This window comes from Coptis chinensis, chromosome 3 (genome assembly GCF_015680905.1).
Source record: "Coptis chinensis isolate HL-2020 chromosome 3, ASM1568090v1, whole genome shotgun sequence".
Lineage (NCBI taxonomy): Eukaryota > Viridiplantae > Streptophyta > Magnoliopsida > Ranunculales > Ranunculaceae > Coptis > Coptis chinensis.
Genome location: NC_141458.1, coordinates 104,260,472 through 104,287,873, shown reverse-complemented (window position 1 = coordinate 104,287,873; position 27,402 = coordinate 104,260,472). Strand labels below are relative to the sequence as shown.

Below are 27,402 nucleotides of genomic sequence, written 5' to 3'. Positions count from 1 at the left end.
CCCCGAAACAAGAAACTCCGCAATGGAGGTTTTAGTACCAATGGTGGAGGTTTTAGTCCCAATGGTGGTAGTTATTACAAGAATTCGGATACAATAATACAGATCCTCAAGGCCCACGGTCGCAAATCATGAACAAGTTTGGTCATATTGCTTGATTTGATCACAATAGGATGAATCACAGCTATGTTGGCAGGATTCCACTTGCTGTAAAACTTGCTATGCTAGCAAGCTTCAATGATACAGAATTTTCTATTCAAACCAATGATACTCAGTACTATGATTCACCTCAATTCAATGAGTCTAATCACACATCAAATCAAGCTTCATCTTCTCAAGCTAATGACTCTTGCTGGTATGCTGACACTGGTGCATCCAATCATCTTACAGCCAATCTTAACAATCTTGCTGCTCACACTGACTACAAAGGATCTGATAAAGTGCTTTCGTTGCAATGGACAAGGTTTGCCTATTCTTCATAATCGGTTCCACTACTTTTAAAATATCTAATTCACATCATCCATTTCATCTTAGAAATATCTTACATGTTCCTCATATCAAACACAATCTTCTTAGTGTTCATCAATTTGTCTCTGATAATAATTGTGTCCTAATTTTTACTCCCAATGCCTTTTTTGTCAAGGACATGGCATCGGGAGGATGCTTTTCAAGGCCCAACCGAAAATGGATTGTACCTCTACATTTCTCATCATCATCATCATCTCCATGCTTCTCTGCTCATACTGCATTCATATCAAATAAAGCTTCAAATTCTACATGGCATAGTAGACTTGGACATCCTGCCTCTTCTATACTGCATCAACTCATTCAAGATTAATGTTCTCATTGGTTCAAAGAACTCTTTTTGTAATTGATTAAGCTATAGGCAAAACTACAAAACTTTCTTTTTTCTTTCTCATCTTGTAAGTCCACCGCTCCTTTCGGTTGTTACACATGGATTTGTGGGGTCCCTCTCCTCGTAATTTCATGAAGTGGAAATAAATTTTTGCTACCATTGTTGATGATTACTCTAAATATTGTTGGATTTTCCCTTACATGCAAAATCTCAATTCTGTCTTGTGTTTCAATCATTCAAATCATTCATTGAGAATTTTTATCACACAAAAATCAAAACAGTTAAATCGATAATGGAGGTGAATTTGTTAGTGATATACTTGAAAATTTTCTCATTCGATTTTACGTATTTCTCATCAATTTATTTGTCCACACACCCGGAGCGGGAATGGAGTGGTGGAAAGGAAACACGCACATATTTTGGACATGTCTAGAACCTTAATATCTCAATCTTCCATTCCTTTGAAATATTGGGTTGATCTTTTCTCAACATCAGTTTATCTTATAAACAGATTGCCTTCATCTTCTTTGAGTTTCCTTTCACCTTGGCAGAAACTTTTCACGAGAAAACCGGACTACTCAATGCTCAAAACCTATGGGTGTAGTTGTTTTCCTTGGTTAAAAGCGCTTATACCTCTAACAAGTTAGAGTTAAGATCCAAACTCGTGTTTTTATTGGTTATTCTTTTGAATCATAAAGGATATAGATGTCTTCATATTAATTCTGGAAGAGTGTACATTTCTAGGCATGTTATATTCAATGAAAAGAGTTTCCTTTCAAACTACAAGATTCTTCTTTCAATTCAAATTTTCCTTTTACTATTCCTAGACAAGTCACTCCTCAGGTTCTTCGTCCTTCTCATCTTTCTACTTTTCCCTAATCATCAATTTCTACTCAATCTATTTCTCTTTGAATCACTTCCTACTTTGAACTCTGGTTTACCTTCCATTTCTACTCAGACCTCAAATATGTCTAGTATCATTCCTGCCTCTAGCTCATCAAACAATCACATCATGTAGACTAGATCTAAACAAGGCATTTTCAAACCTAAGGTCTTTCATGCTATTAAACATCCTTTACCATATGCTCTTCAAACTACCTTATCCTCACTTCCTCCAACTCCTACTTGCTTTTCTCAAGCCATAAAAGATACAAATTGGAAAGATGCAATGGTGAGTGAGTTCAATGCTTTAATAAAAACAAATACATGGATTTTAGTTCCACCCTCTTCTTCTCAGAATCTAGTGGATAATAAATGGGTCTTTCGACTTAAACAAAAGGCAGATGGCACAATTGATAAACATAAGGCAAGACTGGTAGCCAAGGGCTTTCATCGCCATATGGAGTTGATTCTTGCGCATTGGATCCCATAGCCAAGCCAACTACAATAAGATTGATCTTGTCCATTCTTTGTGCACTACAACTGGGAAATTAGGCAGTTGGATGTATCCAATGCATTTTTACATGGTCATCTGAAGGAACAAGTTTTCATGAAGCAACCACAAGGATTTGTTGATCCTACAAAGCCACACTATGTGTGCAAGTTGCTGAAATCTATATATGGCCTTAAACAGGCACCTCATGCATGGTATGAAGAACTTCTTCAAGCTTTATTGTCTATTGGATTTATTAGTTCTGAAGCTGACCATTCCTTATTTATCAAGAGAGATTCAAAGACAGTGACCTACATCTTAGTCTATGTCGATGACATTCTTATTACAGGAAGTTCTAAATCAGTGTATCTTCAAGTGATCACTCAACTTCAGTTCAATTTTGCTATGAAAGATTTAGGCTTCTTGCATTATTTTTTGGGTTTGAAGTTCAAATAAATGAAAAAGGCCTTTTCTTATGTCGGACAAAGTATGCATATGACTTGTTGCAGAAAGCAAACATGGTGGATGCTAAACCCGGCACCTACACCGTTGTCTTCAAAGCTGCGAGTTAGATTCACACTTCGGGTGAAGTCTTGTCCGAACCAACTATATATAGATCATTGGTAGGGGCTTTGCAATATTTAACTTGACACCGCCCCGACATTTCTTTTGCTGTGAACATGGTCCGTCAATTCATGCATTGTCCAAGAGCACCACATCTTGCGCAAGAAAAAGGATCATCGATATTTAAAGGGAACTATTAGTCATGGAATTTGGTTTATCAAAAGCAATTTTAAAATTCATGCCTATCTGAGATGTTTGATTGGGTCGCTTGTCCAAAGGGACAAGAGGTCTGTCATCGAATTTTGTGTCTTCATAGGTCACAATCTCATCTCATGGTGCAAAGAAACAACATCTTTGTTGTCCGATCAAGCACCGGGGTGAATCTGAGTCCTCCTTAGCACACACAACTGCAGAGTCAGTATTGATTTGTGCCATTCTTAAAGACTTACATATTTTATTACCTCAACCACCTTTGATTTCTGATAATATTAGTGCTATTGCTTTAGCGAATAATCCAAATTTTCCATGCTCGAACAAAGCATGTGGAGATAGACTATCACTATATCGGGGCGGTTATTAACAAGGTTGTTGATATTCAATATTTATGCAAGAAGGATCAACCGGCCGACATCTTTACAAAAGGTTTGTCTCACGCAGAGATTTAAAATGCTACTTGCCAAGCTTCGTGATTGCATCTCCTTTCACCTTGAAGGGGGTAATAAAGGTCCTGCGAGAAGAGCATCATCAGACCCGCCAATGAAGGACAAATCATCATCTACTAACATTCGAACTAAATGTAATCAAATGTAACGATTTGTAAATGGCATAACAACTCAGAACTAATTGTAACTACTTGCTTTGTAGATAGTAGTATAAATAGGAACATTTCGTAAGTAGTAAGTGTAATGAAAATCATTTTATGAGTGTGGACATAGCATTTCAATTATTAAATGGAGTCGTAACACATGCAATTTATCCTTACACCACTCGAGGTTGAATACTTGAATACAAAATCATTCGCCACAAGAAATTCTACGGTATTAACTGGCGAATAGGCAAGAAAAAAGCAAAGAATGATCGCATCTTAGAAAGTTCCAGTCAAAGGAAGATCCATTCATTATATCATATATATGCAACAGACGATAGCCGCCGAATTATTAGCAACCAAATTATTAGCAACGCTAATAAAGTCATGGTAAGTCAAAATATCTATCCTGAATATAAGTAGGAAAAAAATGAAAATGAGTGGATAAGTACAAGCTCTTACCATATCACCATCTTGAACATACCAATGAAGCTTATCCACAATCTGCATACCAGCATTAGGGCTGTCAGCATTAATACATTTAAGAATAAGGAAAATATTCAATAGAAATAATCAGCATACAACCCACTAGAAACAAGGTTGTACTTTGGTTCCTCAATGGGTGAATACAAAAATTAAAAGGGCAAGGCGCGTAGTCCAGATAAGTTCCTAGTACTTTGGTTCCTCAAGAAGTCAATAAACAAAAATCACTTAGAAAAGAGCTATGCAAGACTCAAAACTGGATAAGGAGCTATGCCAGATAAGTTGGTAATAGAGGTCTATCAACGTTGCTACCACACCCCGCAGAAGAGCTCATGAAGATGGTTATGGGTTTTAAAGATAGCTAGCATTGATTATAGAATAAATGCTAATTGCTACTCTGCTCACCCGCGTGAGGTCTCAGATCAGTCAAACTTGACAGGCAATCTGGAATGAAAGGCAAATCTTCGACAGTGAGCTCTTCATCAATGAGAGTGTAGATATCTAGCAGATTTTCGACAGAATAACGAAAACCGAACCACTACAAATGAAAGTTCTATTTGAGTGTCTCACAAGATCTCCTACACATTTACCTCCATATACTTTTCCTGCCCCAGTTAACTTCCCTCCATTTAAGGTCTACACAACAAGCCCTTTTTCTTCATAGCCTTAAAGCAATGAGCCAGTGTCATTACTAGTGAAACATTCAAAGATATGAAACAAATTAGTTTTGGGTAACATAAGAACATGCAAAACAATGGCTTTAAAACTTTCAATATGCCAACAGAAAAATAAATTAATAAAATTAAATAAATAAGAAACAAAAACATTAAACACTTAGATACGTCACGTACATCCTTGAGCTTGTCCACCTTTGTGAAATGACGACCAAAAGATGTATAGCGCATGCCAGGTAGAAAAGGTGCAAGATAGATTCTCAGCTTATTCTACGACAACCAAAAACTAATGTCAGTACAATTCATAGAAACACGCTTAATCATTTTTTTGACAGATTATCAAAAACTTCAAGTGGCACCTAATACACACAAAGTCATATGTGGGACAGTGGAAGTGTAATGGCGTATTGGCAAGCACATGAGACTTGGAAAGGAAAGTAAAACTCATTTGCATTTTTTACAAGTACAAATAGGTGTGTTGTGGATTAGACGTGAATTGTAGTCCAAAAAGGCACCTCTATGCTCACCAGGCGACTGAAAGTTCAAGCTAACCACCCTGAAGGTTTTGTTAACTTCTTATCTAGACCCCTCAAGGTGCAGGTACACCCAAGGGTTTGCTTTGTTCATGTAATGCACCTATGGCTATCTCAATGCTTACTCTACCAACGCGTCCGGGTTACATTTTGCCAGAGTGAAGCAGGAAAAAATTAAATAAATAACTAAATCTTGAATCCAAACGGAGGTTTCTTAAATTCATGAGAAGATAAAGATAGAGTAAAAGGTAGAAGTTTTATAGATAATAATTGATAATGTTCACAAATTTGTTACGGCTTTTATTCTACAAGAACCATCAGCTCAAAGACCTTAATAACCATAAAAGGTGCGTGTTAACATAAGAGCAGGATAGCTAGCCATCCAAATAAACAACCCCCAACCTGGTGGAATATGCCACACCAAAAAATCGGTTCATTTGAAAATCTCTAGCCTTGTCAAAAGGTATTGCAAACTGAAAAGCTATAGGGAACGTGTTCCTTATTTTTTTATTTTTTTCAAACATCAAGTGCAACGATTAACTTCACAGTCGAAGTGATACAGGTATTTCCAGTAGCAAACAACTAAGGGTAGGATTATCTTCGAAAAGATCATTCTGTTCTGATTTCTGAACGAAATTCCATGACAGTTGACAGAGGGCAAGTTGTGGGCTACATGTAAAGTTGTTGGACAATATAGGATAGTAAAACACTATTTTTCGTCAAATAAAAAAAAATTGGGACAATGTCAAAACATCCCAAACGGTACTTGGAAAACCCACGACTGTTATTTCCACGAATGGGTTTTTTTTTTCGATGAACAAACTGATTATATTAATCAAAAGATGGATTACATACAACAACACAAGAAAAAAATAGATGAAAACAATACAAGAGAACCACAACAAGTACTGAACATCCATAAAATCTTGAACCGAACTCCACCTGAACCGAACGCCCAACACCGACAGCAAACCCACATTAGAAACCCCACCACCACTTTCTCCAAATCAGCTACAACCGTACTCAACCAAAAACCATGTTGGATCTCCCAAAGCAAAGACTCAAGAGCCTTCAAATCGCGCAGTATTACACTCCACGACACAAGCGGCAGATTAGCAATCTCATAAAAGAATGCCCCACCAAGAGCCCTACAAAGGGGCGGTGGCCTGACCAAATTACTACCCAAACCAGCAATCCAGAGAGGGAATAGATAATGGGAGAGAGCCTTGGTCTCAGCCAAGTAAGATATAGAGCCAAACCAGAGAAACAGACAGAGAGGGCTGAACCCATGGCTTTGCCACTGATATTGAGCTACTAGATCCAAAGGAACCAGCTTGAAGCAATAAACACCTGAAAAATATAACCAGAAACCTAGATCTAACTTATTTAAGGTCTTCAAAGAAGAAACAATCTGCAAAATTGGGAAAGAAGACTTCTCCAAAGGAGAAAACCAAAACCCCCATAGCCAGATCCAATGAAGTGCATGACCTGTGATGTCGATCATCCTATGTGTTGCAAGAACACTTAAAGGAGTGATTTTTTTTTCTTTTTCTTCTTCATTGCAGCTGGGGTGGGAAGAGAGAGAAGCTACCAGGAAAGGTGAGAAGAGAAGGAGATTTGATAAGGAGAGATACTGCTTTTCCCCGCAGGAGAGGGTTTCTCTACTCTCACTATTGAGAGAGATCGAGAGGATAAGGAGAGATACTGCTCTTCATTTTTTTTTTTTTTTTTTTTTTTTTTTTTTTTTTTTTTTTTCGAGCACTAGTCCAGAATGAGCCAGCAATAGTGATAGTGTTAGGATACTACACTTGGGCAAGAGGTTGAATATGAACAACAAAGGGGTCCCACTAAGCTTGACTTAGTGTCAGAGCATGATCTTAAGTGCAAGAGCGCTTAATTTAAAAAATTCAGCAAGAGTGACTTTGAACCAAGAGTGGCACCCCTAGTTGGACGATTCAATTACTATGGTTTGGACTGGTCAGATAGTTTAATTTTTAGGCTTTTAGCCAAAAATAGTCGTGATCGTAAATCAATAAGAGGAACATTCATTTTCATGTTGGAATACATGTTTAGATGCTGGTAGGCAGTGGGGGAGAGCCAGGATTTTAGTTAAGGGTGGGCAAATTAACATGCAATTCATTAAAAAAGCGACTCAAAATTCTTAACACCAAAAATCAAAAATTCCAAACATATGTACATTAATTATCCAAAAAAGAAAATTTTCGAAAAGCTCGAAGAAAGTTTTCGAAAAGCCACCAGCAGTTTTATTTGACTTCATCAGTCTCAAGAATACCCACAATGTCATCTTCCTTCAATAAAAGATGAGTTGATCCATAAAACTCGAGTTCTGTCCCAGCATATTTTGAGTACACAATTTGCGCTCCAGTCTAGACAACAAGGGAAAAAACAATATTAACAACAATACACAAACAAACAGTTTAGAGCATTGGAAAGGGCTATGAAATCAGCTTGACAGTAATTTCCAGCTTGTTCTTCCCAAGAGTCTTACCCTCCCCAACAGCAACGACCTCACCTCCTTTTGGTTTTGATCGGGCTGTGGAAGGAAGCAAAATACCTCCTACAGTTTTCTCCTCTGCAGACTTGATCTTAACAAGGACTCTGTCTTGAGTGTACTGCACAGCTGAAAAAGCAACGAGGATGAGCAATGTAACCTAATGAGAAAGAAGAACTTAAACTCACATGTTTGCACATTTCCCTGAGGAAGCAGCTACAGATAAAATGCAAAACTTTATTGATACAAATTCCAAAAACAAATCCTCAACAAATCATTTCTTTCTCTTAATCTTATTTTCCAAAAACTAAACGGCCAAGAATAAACAGAAATGTAGATAAAATACTGAACAAATCTTATTTTCCAAAAAACAGGCCATTCACATCTTATCTAAAACAAACATTTGTGCACTAATCTCATGTCATTAATTTTTTTTGAAGTAGTGAGAGATTTGAGGATTGGGTTGGTTGGTGTTTGGAGAAATGAGGGATTTTGAAAATCATAAAATCAATTACCTGTTGGGGTTGGGCTGATGCATGATTCTTCTTTGCAGGTGAACAAGTCACTGGATTACTGATCAATCGGTTATTCTGGGATGAAGTCGTCCCAATTAAGTTTGATCTTTGGAATGTGGGAATTGGTGGTCCAGCTTTCTCTTTTTCTGCAGCGTTCTTCCAGAATTGGGCAATTAATAATTTCCAGTCCTTGAGGCATGGGGAGATGCTTCAAATCCTCTGGCTTGAAGTCAAGGAATTTACAATACCGAAATTCCAATGATTGAATTGTAGTGAGTTGGTTGAAGCCTTGGGGAAGTGACGACTCTTCAGAGAAAATGGAGAAAGAGTGAAGATTTGGGTAGTCATTTTCGTTGTGATCGGGGGAACCAATTCCACTGATTAGCAGCGGCAATATAGACTTTGAAAGAAAACCTGTATTGTCCCATAATTCCAGCTTTTCAAGGAGGGGAGGAAGGCAAGGTTGCCTCCCCGTCAGTTGTGGACAATCATCTATCTTTAGACTTCTGAGTGCGGGAGAAAACAAGATCTCCAGCTTTTTCTAACAGATTAGCAACTAAAGTAACTGGCAAACTCATCTCTCCTCTTAAGCTTCATTCCAGCATACTTTGTCCCGCCATCTGAGTCACTTGTTATTGTTTCTTTATTTGATAGGTAAAAGATATTAACCTGATATAAGGTGAGAATTACATCAACAACAAAAGCAATAGACAAGGCTATTACTAAAGGACCACCCTAATCATATGCACACGCACACCCACTTACCCCCACCAAGACAAAAGTACCACCAGTCCACCACCAAGGCAGTACCACTATGACAACTACCAATAGTAAACAATAAGCACCACCTCTATGCCCATACTAGAATAAATTATCATCTTCTACTCCTCCTTGTCCCATGCTTCTTCCCATCACAAGCACTCAAAATTTATGTTGGGATCTTCTTCATACATTTCATCCTCCTCGCTCGTCAAGATCAACATAGTATTGACTATCGTCTGTCCATCTATCTCAATAAAACTTCTCAATGATCCTAGCCTTCCTATCATCCATCTCAGTCACTTATTAGTTATTAACACAGATCTTGGTAGTTTCTAACCCGACAGGGACAATTCTGGTGCACCCTTTTAGCTAAACGCCTTTCCAGCATACTTATATTCCCAGGAAATAAAAAATACAGAACAATTCCATCAGGGACGACAAAAATTAAAATATGGATAAGTTATACCTCAACAAAGCCTTCCACCTTTCCCTGTGTGATGGTCCTATCCATTACAGCTTTTGATGAGTATCCGTGTGTAGATGGAGTTTTGTGCTCCTTTATTATTTGCTCCAAGGTTATTGAAGATGTTTTTGCCTCCATCAAAGCCATTATTCTGCATCACAACAAGTGAGACTTCAATACACCCAGAAAATATTCACAACTAAAAATATAGACGTGTATATTGATAACAAAACATGCACCAAGGTACATTAATTACATAAGAACATTAGGCAAAATGAGTTAATCACAGAAAAATCTAACATGTATTTACCTCTGCTTTAATTCAGTATCAACTACAAGTGGTTGTACACCGCTCTACACTTTTGCTTGAGTAGTAGTTTTACTTCCCTTCTTCAAACCTAAGGTTTCCTTTCCCAAATATGCCCCACTTTCATCATCTCATGGATGACACCCTCACAGAGACAGTCTGGATGCTGTCTTTCAAAGACTTTCTGGATGCATCTTCTGGTTTTAATTTACTTGAGTAAAGTAACTCTTGCCTTGAGATAGGCCTTTCCCCTTTTTTCTAGAAGGCCGGCCTTATTTCCATTGGAAAACACCTTTTAAAATGTTTTGGTGTCGCTGAAATAATCCTTTAAGCTAGGGAAATCCTCAGTAACCACAAGCCTCTTCTTTGCCACTTTTATTTCTACTGTTTGATGAAATATCTAGAAAACATTTTCTCTTCTTTCAAGACGAGGAAATATAATATGGTTTCTAAGTGGCGTAGCAAGGGTTTCATCAATTTCATGCTTCCTGGTACAGATCAGTTGCAAATCAATAATGTAGCAAGTATGCAGAGAATGAAGAAAAACTACATCTAAGAGCACACAAACTTACGAGCAATATATCAAGACACGCCCTTGTAATGACAGCTTCCTCCTCTATATCTTCAAAAGAAATTTTCCTGCTCAAAGATGCGAAATTGCAATCAACAAACTAATTTCCTTGCTTGTAGTAAAACGAACCGGGATTCTTTTTTCTTCCATTAGCAATATTTACATATATAAATTAACCAAATTGAAGGGAGGCAAAGAGAGAGAATTACAAGTACCTAGGCAAGCATTTCCTGTGATATGCCCGTGGACAACATCTACAAACAGCAAACTGCAATTCATTAACCTCCTTATTTTCCCTTCCTTTACAGATGTGGCATATGTGGATGGGACAAGTAAATGACTCTCCTGCAGCTATCCTTTTTCTCAACTCTTCACCTTCAGCATCATTCCCAATAGAAAGTAATTTCGCAACACATTCAGGATGATAGAAGTAGCCACACGTTGCAGAAACACAAGAGAAGACCTGAATTGCCATTTGTGACCGAGATAATTGATGTTATGGCCAGACTAACTGCTAATATATATAGCATATGGTTGTGTTGTACAGAGTTAGCTCCATGAGATAGAGGAAGCCAAAACATGGAAATCAAAACATATATAATTTATTCTCACATAAATTTAGCCACAGGCAATATTTTGGCCCTTGAAATTTCTGAGACTGAGAAAACAAGTATAAAAATATAGATATAAGAATACGGAAGCCCTTGGAACTTAAAAATGTTATCCATTTATAACTTTATAACCAGGCTACTGGCCAGAAATAATTTTTGAGGAACACCAGTTAAGATGAGGTTGATAAAAATGATAGAATTTAAAACAAGTGATTGAGAATTATGAAGTGGTTTATTCGACTCTCATGTTCAAATAATGTATAGATATAAAGCCTATTTTGTTGTCCATGTTGTGAGGTTAAATTATATATCCATGTTATCATTGTCTACTTCAAAAATCACTTGTTAGGGAAGTGAAATGAATGGCTTAGCTGATGTGAGAACTCAAACAGCAATACAATTTTACTTGGTATCGGAGCTACAAGTTAATAACCGATCCTTTCCTCCTCGGGAGATGTCCTCTTAGAACTCTAACACATGTTAATGATACTATTCACAATATCTTATTACTGGAGTGTAAAAATTAAAGGTAGAATGTAGTCACTGAACAATACAATATACAATAAGCAAAAAAATGAAAAAGGGTAAACAATAGAATGATCCTGAATATAATGCTATTTCAAAAATAAAAAATAAATATATCAGAAAACAGAATAAAAGAAGTTAATTATAAAAGGAAGAGAGATTTTGGAATAGGATAGGAAGGGCTTCATCGGCACAAAATAACACACTTTGCAGAACTTGATTTTGTGATATCCCATAAAATACCAAATCCAAGAACAAAAATGACATCTGGGAATTAAGGCCAATTAGAAACAAGATGCTTTGAGCTCCTATAGAGTTGAATCTCACAATAAAATAGTACGTGGAGCCTTTTATTCTTTCTTTCTTTTTGTTTGTTTAAAGAAAAAGTAGTAATGAAAGCCGCCACAGGCCGAGAGAACCTACAAATACAAAAGACCAATACAACCTAGACTTCATACCCAGATACACCACATCACCTCTTATTTAACATTCAATAAAAACAAATGATCCCATCTAGCTACACGATGTTCAAAACGGTAGATCCTAAACTCTTTAAAGACATTAGACCATCGATAAAGGAAGCCCCTATAATAGATAAATAATCTTCTTTGTCGCCAAAACTCCTTCCAATGGTCATTACAGTGCAGGACAAAAAAATAGGCGCTTACAACTTTAGAAATAGTGCCAATAGAATGGCCCGCAAAAAAAAGAGATCCTTTAACATACAAAAAAATAAAACAGACAGTTACGAGGCCTTGCCTTTGTAACAGAAATTATTTCTGCTACCAATTGCTATTAAAAAATGATCACACTATTATAATCCCAAACATTCCATCTGCACTCAAATTCAAGGATCTAACTTAAAAGAGTGTTACACTTTTTATCATGTGGATACCTCGGCACCAGAAGTTTTGTCAGAAGAGCCCAATTCCCCACAAGCAAAGCATTGGTGTTGCTTATATTGACAGTTGAAACAAAGGAAACTTTGCATTGCCTGCATCAAGGAATGGAATATTGCAAAAATGATCATTTTGTATTGATTAATTAAAAGTGTAACTGAGATAAAGATACAGAGAGATCCATACCCGGCCTTTGAAAAACCAAGTGCTTTGCAGTCAGAGTTAGCACCTGCATCAACAGTCGCATGGAAAGACCTCATGCATCTTGAAAGGAAAAGACAAGTTAACTCAATTTAAGGAACCCAAGATGAAGCATTTCCTACTTGATCACAACACTATTACGTAACATCTTCAAAGATACCTAGATGATGGATGGGTGACTGTTGATAGCAATTTTAATGTTGTCCTCACGCATTCACCGCTTAATCCATCTCTTAATTAAAAAGTAGTCCTTAAATTGACTAGTCTCGTGAGACGAAAGCAAATTCTGGCTGTCAAGTTGAACAACAAAGTTTTAGTTAGTCACATACTGCTTGTATATCAAAGAATTGGTAACAACTTGGGAGTTACAAAATCCTAAAATCAATAAGTTAACCCAATTTTTTTGAAGTAGTGAGAGATTTGAGGATTGGGTTGGTTGGTGTTTGGAGAAATGAGGGATTTTGAAAATCATAAAATCAATTACCTGTTGGGGTTGGGCTGATGCATGATTCTTCTTTGCAGGTGATCAATCAATCACTGGAATACTGATCAATCGGTTATTCAGGGATGCAGTCTTTCAAATTAAGTACGATCTTTGGAATGTGGGAATTGGTGGTCCAGCTTTCTCTTTTTCTGCAGCGTTCTTCCAGAATTGGACAACCAAATATTTCCAGTCGTTGGAGCATGGGGAGATGCTTCAAATCCTCTGGCGTGAAGTCAAGGAATTCACAACTCCAAAATTTCAATGATTGAATTGCAGTGAGTTGGTTGAAGCCTTGGGGAAGTGACGACTCTTCAGACCACCAGATGGAGAAAGAGTGAAGATTTGGGTAGTCATTTTCGTTGTGATCGGGGGAACCAATTCCACTGATTAGCAGCGGCAATATTGACTTTGAAAGAATACCTGTATCGCCATCTAAATCCAGCTCTTCAAGGAGGGGAGGAAGGCAAGGTTGCCTCCCCGTCAGTTGTGGACAACTAGATATCTTTAGACTTCTGAGTGTGGGAGAAAACAAGTAGTGCGGCACCACCTTCAACTTAGGGCAACCACGGATCGACAATACCTGAAGACAGGGCATGATGAAACCTTCTCCACCTTCTTCATCTCTTCTTATTGGAAGCTTTATTTCATCCCCCTGTTCCTCCCACTCCCACAAGCAAGACAATGTATGTTTCTTCAATACTGGGAACACTGCAACTTCTTGAGCGCTAAGAGTAACATTATCATCAATTTGGAAAAGCTTAAGGCCACCTAGATTAAGTTCTTCCAGAGATTTTAGCTTCCCGAGGCCTGGTGGTAACATTTGCAATTTCAAATCATGCACAGTCAATGTGCGAAGCTTTGGAAAAATCTCCACGCCTCTTCGGAACGGCAGATGCCACTCCTCACACTGTTCCATATAACAAATCTGAAGCGTATGTAACTTCGGGAACACTACTACCGATTGTACTGAATCTTCACCAGCAGTAGAAGTACCATCAGTACTTCCCAGTCCATAAAACTCGCATCCGATGCGTTTCACTGAGCCCAGCCCCACTAATTCAAGGTGTTCAAGGTTTTGAAGTCTCCCCAAAGCAGGCAATTCCGAGCATTGATTGCACCAATTCAGTTCCAGTTTCACCAGATTGGGTAAATATGTGCTTGACATCCACAACGGAAATCTATTCCCTTTGTAACGTTCTATCTTCAACATTGCCAAGTTTGTATGCGGCTGGAGACCATCCAAAACACTCTCTATCCTTTTTCTCTTTTCTTCTTCTCCATCAGCATCCTGTCTTTCTTCAGAAAACCGTAAAACCAAGGACCGGAGCTTGTCTTTTTTCTTTAGTACTGCGTCTATTGAGTCCGCCATTTGTCCCAATCCCTCTATTATTAGTTCTCCTTGGATATGGTCTAGAAGTTTTAACTCTCCAATCTGGCATCCTTTTCCACCATCACGATCCAATACCACTTTACTTAATGTTCTAAGGAAGCTCAATCGCTCTAAACCCCATGGGAAATAACTCAACTCATGAGTTCCTTCAAGTTCGAGATGCCTGAGATTACGTAATTTCCCAATTCCTTTGGGGAGTTTTTTGAGAGATCCACACCAATTTAGTTTCAACGTCTGTAAATTAAATAGATTACATACTGTTTCAGGTAACTTCTCCATCTCTCCGTTATTAGAAAGATCGAGGAGTCTCAGATGTAGCAATCTCTCCACCTCATCTGGAAGTTCTTCAAAATAACTGTCACACAAATCCAATACCCGAAGGCATGTCATCTGACACATAATTAACTCAAGACGTGCACTGGTATCCTCATATCCTGCACCAAAATGACGCAACCTGATGTTACCAACCTCTCTATCATTCTCCATAAAAATAGAGGATTCCTTCTTTGCGAGATGTTGGGCAAAATCATGCACAAGGTCATGCATTTTGCAACCAATGACGTTGCCTTCACTGTCTTTTTTAAAATCTTGGAACAAAGAGCACATCGCGAGATCATTGAAATAGTTTGTACCAATTTTCTCTAGATCTTTTGAGCTATCATAACTTAAAAACCCTTGCGCCATCCAAAGCTTCACCAATTCATCTTTATCTATTTCCGCATCTTCACCAAAGATAGCACAATAAGAAAAACATCGCTTCAAATGTGAAGGCAATGCATAATAACTTAATAAAAGAGAAGGTAAAAAACCATGCTCATCTTCCGACATTACTTCCCATATGTCGCTTGCCAGTACATCTTCCCATTCTACTACAGATCTTTTGCGGCACATAAGACTCGCAATAATCTTTACCGCTAGAGGGACACCCTTACACTTCCAGGCAATTTTTTTTCCAATTTCTTCAAACTTTTGGCGATCGTCTTGTATTTCCCTGAGAGCTATATGTTTAAAGAATGACCAACAATCTTCATGAGACAATTGCCCAAGCCTATGTATATAGGTGGAGGCCATCTTCTCTGCAATGTCCTCATCTCGTGTGGTGATTATTATTCTGCTTCCCTGTGCACCACCATCCAGTGAGACCCTCAACTTTCTCCAAATCTCTCGATCATAGGTCCATACGTCATCTAGCACAAGAAGGAACTTCTTTCCCCGTATGGATTCAGACAAACTTCTATGCAGATCTTGCCACACTACGATATTAGGGACATCACCAGTAGCTTCTTTAATAATAGATTTGGCCACCCTTTCAAGATCAAAAGGCTTCGAGACACAAACCCACATCAGCTTTTCAAAGTTCTTCATCACTTCCTTATCTTTGAGGATTAGTTGCACAAGGGTCGTCTTGCCGAAACCCGCTGTACCAACTATAGAGATGAGTGGGACATGTGAATCTTGATGACTAGTCTCACTTCGTAATAACATGCCTACTATGCTATATATATCTTCAGAACGACCATAGATCTCAGAACCATCAACAAAAGAGCTCGTTGATCTCAGAGGTTCTTCTCGACTTTGCCTTTCAGAGAGATTAGGAAGTAGAGCTTTATTTTTAACAATCCGATCTAGTCTTTCGTTTAAACGAGAAAATTGAGAAAATAAGCCGGACCAAACCTCCCCACTGATAGGAGCATCATAGGAGATGCGTGTGAGTTGTTCTAACCAAGCCTTCACTGCTCCGTTGTTGACTTGCTTTTCCTCTGCATCCTCAACCACTGCTTGGATAAAAACGAGTGTATCTTCGAGTTTTTCGCTTTCATTAGCTACACCCGCCAATAGATTCACCTGATCTGTTTGGAGGATCGAACGCAATTGCTCCAACACACCGGAGATCACCGCATGAGCCATAGTGATAAGAAACACAACAAGATGAGAAGAAAAACAGATGACTTAAGACTGGTCAGGTTCGTTGTAGTCACACGACCCACCTAACCTTTGTCTAAACACCAATAATTCAATAATTCACATAGTGGATCTAGAACATTATTTATTTATTACAATGACTTTACATTATTTATTTATTTATTTATTACAATGACTTAAGAATAATCTCCAGTGCACATGTAACGAATCAAGAAAAAGCTTGGATTGGATGTAGGGTTCTGCGTTGGTAATAGACTGCTCTTGTTAAAATCTGAAAGAAAATGAATGTAGAGATGCAACCGCTGATCATTCAGGGTTAAATTGAATCCCCTGGGCAGAATAGAAAGGCTTGGGGTCAAACCAAGACATTGTCTTTTTGTAACCCCCCCAGGCCTATATGAACACATATCTGAAGTGAGGCTTACTACCGTTCGTCAATAAGATCATGTAAAATTAATAATCTATCAAAGAAATAAATCTTATCAAAGAAATATTATGAAGAATCAGAGTGCAAAATTGGTTTAAAACATTACAATCTCAATACAGACCCCAAACAGACTCTTTCTATATCTGATACATGATTAAATTGAGTTCTAAAGTTAGCTGTCAGAATGGTGCAATTGCCATAGGGTCATCTGTTATCAAGTTACACACACACTAACACTGGGTTGGATATGAAGTTACGTCGTCAACAACAATTTTGTAGCACATTCCACTAGGCTGGTGAGTAATCAGCGAAGCAGTACTTGCAAAAAGAATGTGGGCAAAGACATGGTGACATTGGTTCTCCAGACAGTGTACAAACAGATGCACTTGTGAAAAACACAAGTAATCTGAATCGCTTGGATAAAGAATTGTGGGAATGCCCTTTGCTCCATCTCTCTGAAATTTTAGGAAAAGGTGAAGAGGATATCTTGTTAAAATGCTGATACAGTTGAGGAAACAAACTAGCTGCTAGTGCTCATCTTGGACTTTCAATGAGACTAATTCACTTTCTTGTGGTTGGCCTCTAAGCTTTAGAGAAGCTGGTAACCATCTACGCAGTCTTTCTGGACACCACCTGCTCAGAATACACCAAACTAAGTACTTCTGAAACACAAAAGGAGATAATGACAATGATGTGCACTTCCAGAAATTGGTTTTAAAGGAGCAGAAAAGTTGGGAATTTGTGTGTAAGTGTGGGTTGTGTAGAGGACCAGAGAGGGCAATGAACGGCTAATATAAACGTCAAGAAGAGATCCATTATCATTTCAGTGTTTCTTTCTTAAATAACTATAATTTACTTAATAAAACACATTCAAAATTTCATACAGTTCATTCAGTAAAATCGTGTGTTTCTCAGAGAATATAAATCAGATTAGTGTCATACTTCAAATTCATAAAAATCATTTACTTCTATCCATTCTTATTCACTAACTCAAGTAAAATCAGATAACGATTCTCAAAATATGTTATGGAACCTCCTAAGACTTTCTCAATGATCTCAGTGAAATGTCTACTGACAAATTTAGTTACTGATGAAATAAATGTGTGAAAGTTAGTTTATAGGCAGAAAAAAATACGTGTTCCCAGAAAAAATACAAGAGGAAGGTGTACGATGATGGCTTGTTGCAATCACAATCCAATATCTGTTAAGAATGATCTCTAAGTTTCAATATATTATCTCAGGTCCTATTCAAACCGAAAATTTAGTTCCCATTTCATATCACCTAGCAAGCAATTGCAACTCATCAATACATGATTTAGACACAGGTGAAGTGTACTTCTAACCTCAAGATTTTTCAGTGTCCTTGTATGCCGTAAGGACATCCTCGAACTCCATCTCAGAATCATCTGGGACAGTAATACCCTCCAGATTGCTCATGATTTCGTCACCCCTGCCATCCAAGAAAGCATGTTCACCTTTATCGTCTACCTTAAGCAGATTATCACCTCCCTCCATATCTGAAAACTCATTATATGTTTCAATATCCCGTTTCCTTCCCCTGTAACCAATAAGACGTTGAACCTTTTCTTTCCAAAGAACCAAAGGGCACTTCTCTATAAGCTCAGGACCATCATAAGCTTCAGTTAAGTATACACTGAGTCTCTTACCTCTTTCAGAGACATAAAAGATCCCAAAATGTTTCAAGAAGATTCTCATCAACTTCTGAGGCATGACAAGTTCTTTGCGGAAGTGAGTGAGGTAATCAGTAACAAGCCTCTTCTCAAGAGTAAAACTAAGTAGCTCATGCATGACAGCAATGGCTCTCTTATCAAACTCCTTCGAACCAGCTGTGAGCCCTCGAGCATCCGCATATGGAGAGAGATAAGACCGTTTCTGGAAGTGTTCAATCTTCCCACCAAACCTGAAAAGCTTTTTGTAGTTTGCAGGGAACTTCACTGGAAAAGGAAGTGTCAGCACCCCAGGGGGAGCAGGATCCGACTCGATCAATCCATTCACCTTCTTCTCCAACTCAGTCACAGCCCAAGCAGGATTCCAAGAAACAAGCTCCAAATATTCAACAACATCATCTTTCGGCTTAACTACCCTAAACAAATCAGGATACTTATGAGCCCAGTTCTTCCGAAAATCACGTGGCAAACCAAAATCTCTACGAAACTGAGCAATTTTATCAGTCGGAAGTCGCTTATCCACAGTCATCATCAAAAACCTAGTAACATATTCCGCCACTTTCTCCCCATGCAAATCTAACAACTCCCTCTCTTCATTCAACAGTTGTTCAGCTTCTTTCGTCATCCCACACCACATCACCCCTCTTCTATCTTTATACAACTCAAAAAGCTTAAAAAGTCCGAGATCTTAAAAGGCTTCTTTAAGTTAATTTGCCTTCTATATTGTTCCAGCGACCTGATAGGAACAATTTGTTCAGGCTCTTTCTTCAAAACATCCATTAGAAACAACACCTTTGATAGAATTTTCCACTTCTCTGTTACTATTTCTAAATCATGCACTCTCTTTAACTTGCTTCTATCTTGTATTCTTTTACTTGTTGTCATCATACGCTTCTGCCCCGACGAAAAAACTCGTAACAAACTATATTCTATGTCCCCATTTCTCACAAAATCACATGGCAACTCATAAAACTGCTTAGTTAGTAAGTGTTTCGATATTTTCGCTATCCGATTAACACCCATTATTTATTAGTAAGTGCTTCGGTATTAGCTCAGTTTAAGTTGGTTACTCTGTGAGGAATATCGACAAACACTTAGAGATGCATTTTGTTTACAATGGGAGTATGATTTTAAGACTAATCCGCAAATTTAGCATAATAATAATAATAATACTAGATATATAATGGTTAGATAAGGTTTGGACTTTGGAGTAATAAGGGATGGGGTGAATGGAATGTACCTTCTTTTTCTTTTTCAATTTAGAAACTGGGGATTTGGAAGACTGGTATTTTTTTTTTTTGGTGAAGATATCTACAAATTTGACTATTATGTTTCAGTGGATGTTGTGGGGCAATGGGCATAGTCCGTGATTTCGAACAGAATCTCGGAATTCTTGTGGAATATTTTGGTTTTTAGGAAAATTCTGATATTTAGTCGAAATCAGAATTCGGGTTTTTGAAAATATTGGAAATTCGGGAATTCCTGTCACACCTCATAGCATTCCCAATACAAGCAGTTTTAAGGGGAAATAGTAACTTGTCACCCTTGTGAGGTAAAAATAATGGCCCAAGGCCAATGCAAAGGTGACAATGAGGATAGTTTTTCACTAAGTTATAATGAGGGTAACACTTGCTACTGAGATAGTTACCGACTTGTGATATTCGGACGGAACCTTTTATTCCGTCTTGCGTATTTTTTCGATTTTTTTTTTTTTTTTAACTGGATGTTTCATTCCGTCCGGTGTATTTTTTCAATATTTTTTTCATTTTTTACATTCAGACTAGGGGTGGGAATTTGGCCCTAACGACCCTAACCCGGCCCTGACCGACCCGATCTTAAGCCCTATAAAGCCCTTACAACTAAAGCCCTCACAGAGTTTAGGGCGGTAGGCCCGAATAATGCCTTCTAAGGCGTGGTCGGGGAGCTAAGGTTCTCAAACATAGGCCGACTAAGCCCTAACCAAGCCCTAGTTATAATTTCACTATAAAATACACAACTAAAACTATCCAACTCCTTGTTATATATTTTCAATTAAAATAACACTGTCCTTTGTAATTTATCACTTACCATATGGGTACTTCTAATAACTTGTCTTATATCATAAAAACTTGAAACCTAATTGTTTCTATCTCACAACTCACGACACCTCACAACTCCCCGCCTAACCTAGTCGCCAAGAACAATAATGAGCACCTGAACTAGCCTAATGAAAAATAGGTTGACGTCAAGTAAAACTCATTCCATACTCTTATTTGTCTTTGTGTTCTTCAATGTTAAATGTAATTTTGGTGAGATTTGAGTACAAGAAATAACGAATTTATGTCGGTGAAAGCTCATTCCAAAATGTGTCTTGTGCATTTTAACCTGTAATTTTGAAATATAAATATGAGTCTCTATGTATCTTCCAGTTTATTAGATTGTGGATATGCATTTTAAATTATTGGACTTATGAAGAATTATTACTAGATTGGTTGTTATTCAAATTTCAAAGTGGTGGGACTTTGAGTTTGCAAATCTTTGAAATTTTTTTTGTAATATAAATGAGTTTTAAAATTGATCACGATAAAAGAATAAAATATATAGGCTAGCCCGACCACCCTAAAATCTGTTAAAGAGGGCTTAGGGTAGGTCGTCGGGCTTGAAATTTAGACTTATGACCCGACCCGACCCGGCCCTATGGGGACTTTAGGGCCGGGCTGGCCCGGCCCTAATAACTGAAAGGCTTTAAATGTTTAGGGCCGGACTAGCCCGACCCGGCCCATTGCCCACCCCTAATTCAGACAGAATAAAATATTTCGTCCAAATTTTAAAGTCACATTTGCATTGGGCAACCCCTAATAGCTTTTCACCAAAAATGTAACTATGAGGGGAAATAGTCCTATGTGGCACTTATGTGGAGGTAACAAGTTGTTGTTTGCATTAGGAATGTTCTCATGACCATGTCCTATTTGATCATGTAAAATTTAGTAAAAGTTAGCCTAGATGCAAAATTAGTGCTGGGAATAGTACGGGATCAACCCGAATCTGACCCATATCCGAATTCATTTTTATCCAAATAGACCATATCAGAATCTAAATTATCCGACCCGAATATCCAAAAACCCGAACTATTTTAACAAAATTCATATTTTGATGCCTAAAAATAATTTATATCTTACATTTATATATGAAAATCATTAAAATAGTGTATTTTTTTGTGTGTTTTTAATGGATATGGATATCCGAAATCCGGCCCGAATCCAGATGGATCCGAATATGGTCAAGAGTTTTGAGTGAGAATCCGACCCGAACCCGCTCTATTTCCTGCCCTATGCAAAATGCATGTTGCATCATATCAAGCTAAGAGCATCTCACCTGCATGTTTGAGGCCAAACTTTGATACAAGCATCCGCAAACAATTTGACCAACTCTAGGTGGGAAATCGCAAATTATCAAGGAACTAGCCCATGCGACAGTTGCAATGTCACAGGTGCAAAAATAATCAAAAGCAAACAGTGTTAATTAAATAGTTGCAAAAAGTGTTGAAGTGACACTACCAATGTCGCGTACACAATTCCAAAAGTCAAAAGTCAAAAGTCAAAAGTCAAAAGTCAAAAAAAAAAAAAAAAAAAAAATCACACGACACTACTAGTGTCGCGACTGTTGTGGTCAAAGTAAAAAAAAAAAGAAATCACGCGACACTCTTACTGTCGCGCGACATTGGTAGTGTCGTGCCGCATCCAAAACCGCAAATTTGCCTCCACAGATGTGGCTAGACAGTTGATGCTTCTATGTTTGCCTCCACCTAGAGATGATTTTTAGTGAAATTCTGAATGGTGGAGGTAAATATGCAGTTGATGCCTCCACCTAGAGATGCTCTAAGGTAATAAACCTGAATTCAAGGCAATTGGTTGATTGATGTACAATGCATGTTGCAGTGGAGGCAAATTTGCGGTTTTGGATGAGGATCTTGTAGCGACACTACCAATGTCGTAGCAATAGGAGTGTTAGCGTTTTTTTTTTTTTTTTTTACTTTGACCACAACAGCCGCGACACTAGTAGCGTTGAGTAAATTTTTTTTTTTTTTACTTTTGGAATGGTGTACACGACATTGGTAGTGTCGCTCCAACACTTTTTGCTACTGTTTAACATTGTTTGCAACTGTTTAACACCGTTTGCTTTTGTTTTATTTTCTTGGTTTATTTTTGCACCTGTGACATTGCAACTGTCGCGTGGTTTAGTTCCTTGATAATTTGCGATTTCCCACCTAGAGTTGCATTGTTGCATCCGTGACTTTGGATGGAAATATGGTAATTTCTAATGCTCTTTCGGGGAGTTGAAGTGCTTATTTAATTTATCGTCATTTCCTTTCATACACTCTAGGTTATAGTCTCTTTAGAAAATTCTACAAGAAGAAATTGAATTAATCAGCCCGGAGCCCCTTTTCAAAAAATGGAAATGGAAATGGAAATGAAGTCCCAATTTGGTTTTCTATATTTTAGTTATAATCATAGTTTAGTTAAGGATTCGGAATTCCAACAATTCCAAAAACTTGAAGTCGAAATTCTACTTTACTCTGACTAAATTTTTAAATTTACATTTTTTAAGCCATAATTATGCCATATTCTGACTAAAATGCAAAATTTATATTCTTCGGGCCTATATTGTCATTTCATTTTGTTCAAAAACTGAAATATTCAACAGAATATTCCAAGACTCAACTCCGTTGGAAATCACAAACTATATATAGTTATAATATCCACGCTTACCTCATAGTATATATTTTTTTTTTGATAATCATCATCATATATATATATATATATATATATATATATATATATATATTAAGGACCAAAGTTTACATGAAATGTATCAGAGTTCAGGTAGTTACATAACCAAGGGGGTGGGTTTTGAATCCATTCTGTGAACACAGGATGAGATCTACCCTGCTCTGCAAGCCTGTGAGCAACCCTATTTCCAGATCTGCTCACCCATTTTGTACAATAGCTATTTACAGCAGTTAACAGATCTAAAGCATCAAAAAGTAGTAGTTGAGAAGACCATGATATGTTTGCATTCTTCTTCTCCAAAAAGATGCTGACACTTTGGGAGTCAGTTTCCACTTCCAACTTCTGCACTTTGAACTTTAAGCTCCATTTGATGCCTTGGAGCACTCCTCTGCATTCTGCTTCTTCTGGATTGCTATCTCTGCCATGTTCTGATCCTGCACCCAAAAAACATCCATTAGAGTCTCTTAGAACAAACCCATAGCATGAATCTTTCCCTTGTATGTACGAGGCGTCAACGTTTAGCTTGACATGATTAATAGCAGGTGGACTCCAATGCATTTCCTTCTTGTGGTTCAATTGTGTTTCCTGCAAGTTCTGGTTCTCAGTAGCATCAAAGAAATATTTAACAAGCTGTGAAATTTTGAACAAATTAGGTCTTCTTTTTTCATGAAAGACAAAGCATCTTTCCAACCAAATTTTCCAGTACAAGTACAAACAGAATTTTGTCCAAATTTTTTTATTTATGGGCCACTTAGAAGGTGGATTAAACCACAAGTCTATCCACTGTTTAACCTGCAAGTGCTCAAATTGAGATAATTTGACACTCCAGGGGATAGTAGCCCATATTCTCCTAGTGAAATGGCAAACTAACAATATATGATGTACAGATTCTACAGGCATACCACATAGTAAACAAGATTTGTCATTGATATGCATAATTTGAGCTAGATGTTCCCTAGTTGGTAGAACTTCATGATAACATTTCCAAGCAAAAAGAGATTCTCTTGGGCAATGGGTGTTATGCCAGAAAGCTAGATTGGTTGTTGGGATGTTTGGTTGTGTATTGTGAGAACTCAATAGGTGATACATAGACTTGACTGAGTGTGCACCTTTCTTTGTGAGAGACCAATGAAGTTTGTCTTCTAGTTGTGATCTAGCTAGGTAGGTATATTTGTTGTATGTTGAGGCTGGTTGGGTGATCAAAGAGTTGATTAAGAAGGTTGATGTTCCAGGTTCTGGTGTGGTGATTAATAAGTTTTGACACACATTTGTAAGACTGGTTTGGTATAGTAGAGTTTGGTACTCTCCCTTTATGCATACCTGGAATCCAAGAGTCTGTCCACATGTTGATATTATTGCCATCTCCGGTTTGCCAGATAGAGTTTTCTTTGATTTTATTATGAATTTTCTGCATACCATGCCAGAACCAAGATATATTATGTACATGTGTTGAGTTTAAAGCAGTAGATGAGTTGAAATACTTACCTTTCAGCTGCTGTGCTAAGAAGGATGAAGGGTTAGAAATGATATACCAAAGAATTTTACTTAAATGAGCTAGATTATCTAACTGTGCATCTCTAATACCCAGACCACCCTGTCTTTTAGATTTACAAATGAAACTCCAGTTTTTAAGATAAAGAGGGTGCTTCTTACCAGTGCTAGTTCCCCACCAAAAATCCCTTTGAAGGGCATTTATAGTAGTTGTGACTTTTAGAGGCAGCAGAAAAGTACTCATTTGGTATGTAGGAATAGCTGATGAGATGGACTTAATGAGTACTGTTCTAGCTACTTGGGAGAGCACCTTGCTCTTCCAACCTGAGATCCTATTATTCACTTTACAAATAAGACTGTTGAAGATCTCAGATTTAGGCTGCCCAAGAAAGAAGGGAGAGCCAAGATACTTTTCCCCAACTTGGATGGATCTCATATTCAGTAACTGCTTAATACTATTTGCTTGGTCCATGGGTAAGTTTTTACTAAAGTGAACCCCAGATTTTCCAAAATTTATCTCTTGTCCCGTGGCAGAACCGAATTGTTCTAAAGCATGAAGTAACTCAGTTGCTTCTTCCATATTAGCTCTACAAAAGATGAAAGCATCATCTGCAAATAGAAGATGTGATATAGCAGAGCTGTTTCTAGAAATCTTGATCCCATGTATTTTATTATCCGAGGTCTTTTTTTCTAAAATTCTTGATAAAATCTCCATGCACAAAATGAAAAGAATGGGTGATAGAGGATCACCTTGTCTGAGACCCCTAGATGATTTGAAGTGGCCAGTAGGAGTGCCATTAATAACAGGAGAGAAATGAGGTGAGTTTATACATTGATTTACAAGATGTACAATCTTAGGGTCAAACCCCAGAGACTTAAGTGTGGAAATAATGGTACACCAGCTGACTCTGTCGAAGGCTTTGGACATGTCAATCTTAATAGCCATAAGACCAGATTTGCCCTTTTTATGTTTTAAGGTATGCATTATTTCATGGGCCAAAATAACATTATCACTTATCTGTCTTTGTGGCACAAAAGCACTTTGAAATGGAGAAATGCATTTTGCCACAGATTCTTTTAACCTGTTGGAAAGAAGTTTAGAAATGATTTTATAAGATATGTTGCATAAACTTATAGGTCTGAAGTCCTCACAGGAGACAGGATTGGAGCACTTTGGAATCAAAGAAATGTTGGTGTGATTGATGTTTTCTAAAGAATGACCTTCAGAGAAGAATTTAGAAACCAAATTAAAGACAGTTTCACCAATTAAGTCCCAAGACTTATGATAAAAAATAGCTGGGAAGCCATCAGGCCCAGGGGCTTTGAGACCCCCAATGCTGAAAACAACCTCCTTAACTTCTGCATGAGTGACAGGTCTTTGAATATCTATATTATCCTCATTGGAGATAGAGCTGGCGAAGAGCTCAGAAATCAGCATGGTATTAACAGTGTTATGTTCAGTGAGGAGTGTGTGGAAGTGTGTCACCACTATGTTGCCAATATCTTTATGAGAAGTGAACCATGTACCTTTAGAGTCTTTTAGACACTCAATCTTATTATACTTCCTGTGTCTTAAGGTTTTGATGTGAAAATAATGAGTGTTTCTGTCCCCTTCTATGACATCTTTATCTCTTGATTTTTGTTTCCACAGTTTTTCCTCACTGTCAAGCAAACTATCAAGGTCCCTTAAAGCTTTATGTTCTAAAGCCACATTCTCTTTTGTTGGACTTCTAGTTTGAATGCATGCAATAGTTTTTTTAACAAAAGAAATATGCTGGAAAATGTTGCCAAAAGAAGTCTTGTTCCAGCACCTAAGGGCTTTTTTGACGGAAGAGATGTGTTTCCCAAAGATCAGATGAGAGGGTGTTGGGTGATGGAGGTGGACTCTGTTCCAAGCATCTGTTATGATATTAGGATATTCTGGGTGATCTATCCACATGTGATGGAATTTGAATTGTTTTGGAAGGGAAGTAGACTGTGGATGGGAGTCAAGGAGAATGGGGCAATGATCAGAACTAATAGCTGCTTTGTGAAAGAGGATAGCATCAGGAAACTTGATGAGCCAGGCATCATTTACTAAAACTCTATCTAATCTTTTTTGGACATTGTCTAGACCCACTCTTTTGTTAGACCAAGTAAAGGGATAACCTTTGAAACCAATATCAATAAGAGCCAGATTGTTTATGATGGAATGTGCTGGTTCACCATCTATAAATTGGTATGGATGCTTACTTGAACTCTCCTCAGGGTCCAACGTAACATTGAGATCTCCTATGATGAGAATAGGATGATTGAAAGATGATAGAACTCTTATAGGTTCCCAACTTTTATCCTTACAAGGTTTATAGGGACTTCCATAAAAGAAATAAGCAATCCAGTGATTGTTTGTGTGAAGATTTATATGAGAAGTGATGGAGTTATAGGTGGTCGAAATGGTGGTAATGGATATACCACCTTTCCATAGGAGGCATAGACCTCCTGCCTTGTTATTAGCAGGAATAACAAGATGATTAGGATAATTCAGTCTGAGAAGAGATGTGTTTAGCTGAGGGTCAAATGATTTTGTTTCAGAAAGGAAGA

At 37.7% G+C, this 27,402-nt stretch overlaps 2 protein-coding genes, 1 long non-coding RNA gene and 1 pseudogene across 8 annotated transcripts; all 4 read right to left on the bottom strand.

Moving 5' to 3' along the window:
- Nucleotides 1–3,855: 3,855 nt before the first annotated feature.
- Nucleotides 3,856–5,065, bottom strand: LOC147512438 (uncharacterized). The gene is made up of 3 exons (XR_015217212.1): nt 4,929–5,065; nt 4,668–4,768; nt 3,856–4,098 (listed from the first exon to the last, which is right to left on the bottom strand). It is a non-coding gene; the product is annotated as an uncharacterized LOC147512438 (long non-coding RNA).
- Nucleotides 5,066–7,423: 2,358 nt separating this feature from the next.
- Nucleotides 7,424–16,792, bottom strand: LOC147512436 (putative disease resistance protein RGA1). 5 transcript variants are annotated; one of them, XR_015214934.1, is made up of 4 exons: nt 9,847–10,088; nt 9,540–9,687; nt 7,794–7,925; nt 7,424–7,671 (listed from the first exon to the last, which is right to left on the bottom strand). XR_015214934.1 is itself a non-coding variant. In XM_086595395.1 (4 exons), the coding sequence occupies exon 1, from the start codon at nt 16,430–16,432 to the stop codon at nt 13,208–13,210; it is 3,225 nt and encodes a 1,074-aa protein (XP_086451521.1). In that variant the 5' UTR covers nt 16,433–16,792; the 3' UTR covers nt 12,122–12,544; nt 12,636–12,713; nt 12,811–12,940; nt 13,135–13,207. The 5 variants fall into 5 exon arrangements, 4 of the variants coding, with proteins under 4 accessions (XP_086451519.1, XP_086451520.1, XP_086451521.1 ...); XM_086595395.1 differs by lacking the exons at nt 7,424–7,671; nt 7,794–7,925; nt 9,540–9,687; nt 9,847–10,088 and adding exons at nt 12,122–12,544; nt 12,636–12,713; nt 12,811–12,940; nt 13,135–16,792; XM_086595396.1 differs by lacking the exons at nt 7,424–7,671; nt 7,794–7,925; nt 9,540–9,687; nt 9,847–10,088 and adding exons at nt 12,122–12,544; nt 12,636–12,678; nt 12,811–12,940; nt 13,135–16,792.
- LOC147512437 (protein ENHANCED DOWNY MILDEW 2-like) lies at nt 10,201–12,709 on the bottom strand. The gene is made up of 4 exons (XM_086598728.1): nt 12,446–12,709; nt 10,630–10,877; nt 10,416–10,482; nt 10,201–10,331 (listed from the first exon to the last, which is right to left on the bottom strand). Exons 1-4 carry the CDS (start codon nt 12,707–12,709, stop codon nt 10,323–10,325), a joined length of 588 nt encoding a protein of 195 aa, XP_086454854.1. The 3' UTR covers nt 10,201–10,322.
- Nucleotides 16,793–16,926: 134 nt separating the features above from the next.
- Nucleotides 16,927–19,853, bottom strand: LOC147512435 (protein WHAT'S THIS FACTOR 1 homolog, chloroplastic-like; annotated as a pseudogene). Its single transcript, XR_015214935.1, has 2 exons — nt 18,218–19,853; nt 16,927–17,507 (listed from the first exon to the last, which is right to left on the bottom strand). The product of XR_015214935.1 is annotated as a protein WHAT'S THIS FACTOR 1 homolog, chloroplastic-like (transcript).
- Between the last annotated feature and the right edge of the window lie 7,549 nt (nt 19,854–27,402).

Excerpts from the sequence above, each read along its gene's own strand:
- LOC147512437 (XM_086598728.1), bottom strand. The coding sequence starts at position 12,709 with ATGAGGTCTTTCCATGCGACTGTTGATGCAGGTGCTAACTCTGACTGC. Across the intron at positions 10,878-12,445 it reads ACAAAACTTCTGGTGCCGAG|GTCTTCTCTTGTGTTTCTGC; the intron begins GTATCCACATGA and ends ATGGCAATTCAG. Across the intron at positions 10,483-10,629 it reads CACAGGAAATGCTTGCCTAG|GAAAATTTCTTTTGAAGATA; the intron begins GTACTTGTAATT and ends ATCTTTGAGCAG.
- LOC147512436 (XM_086595393.1), bottom strand. The coding sequence starts at position 16,432 with ATGGCTCATGCGGTGATCTCCGGTGTGTTGGAGCAATTGCGTTCGATC.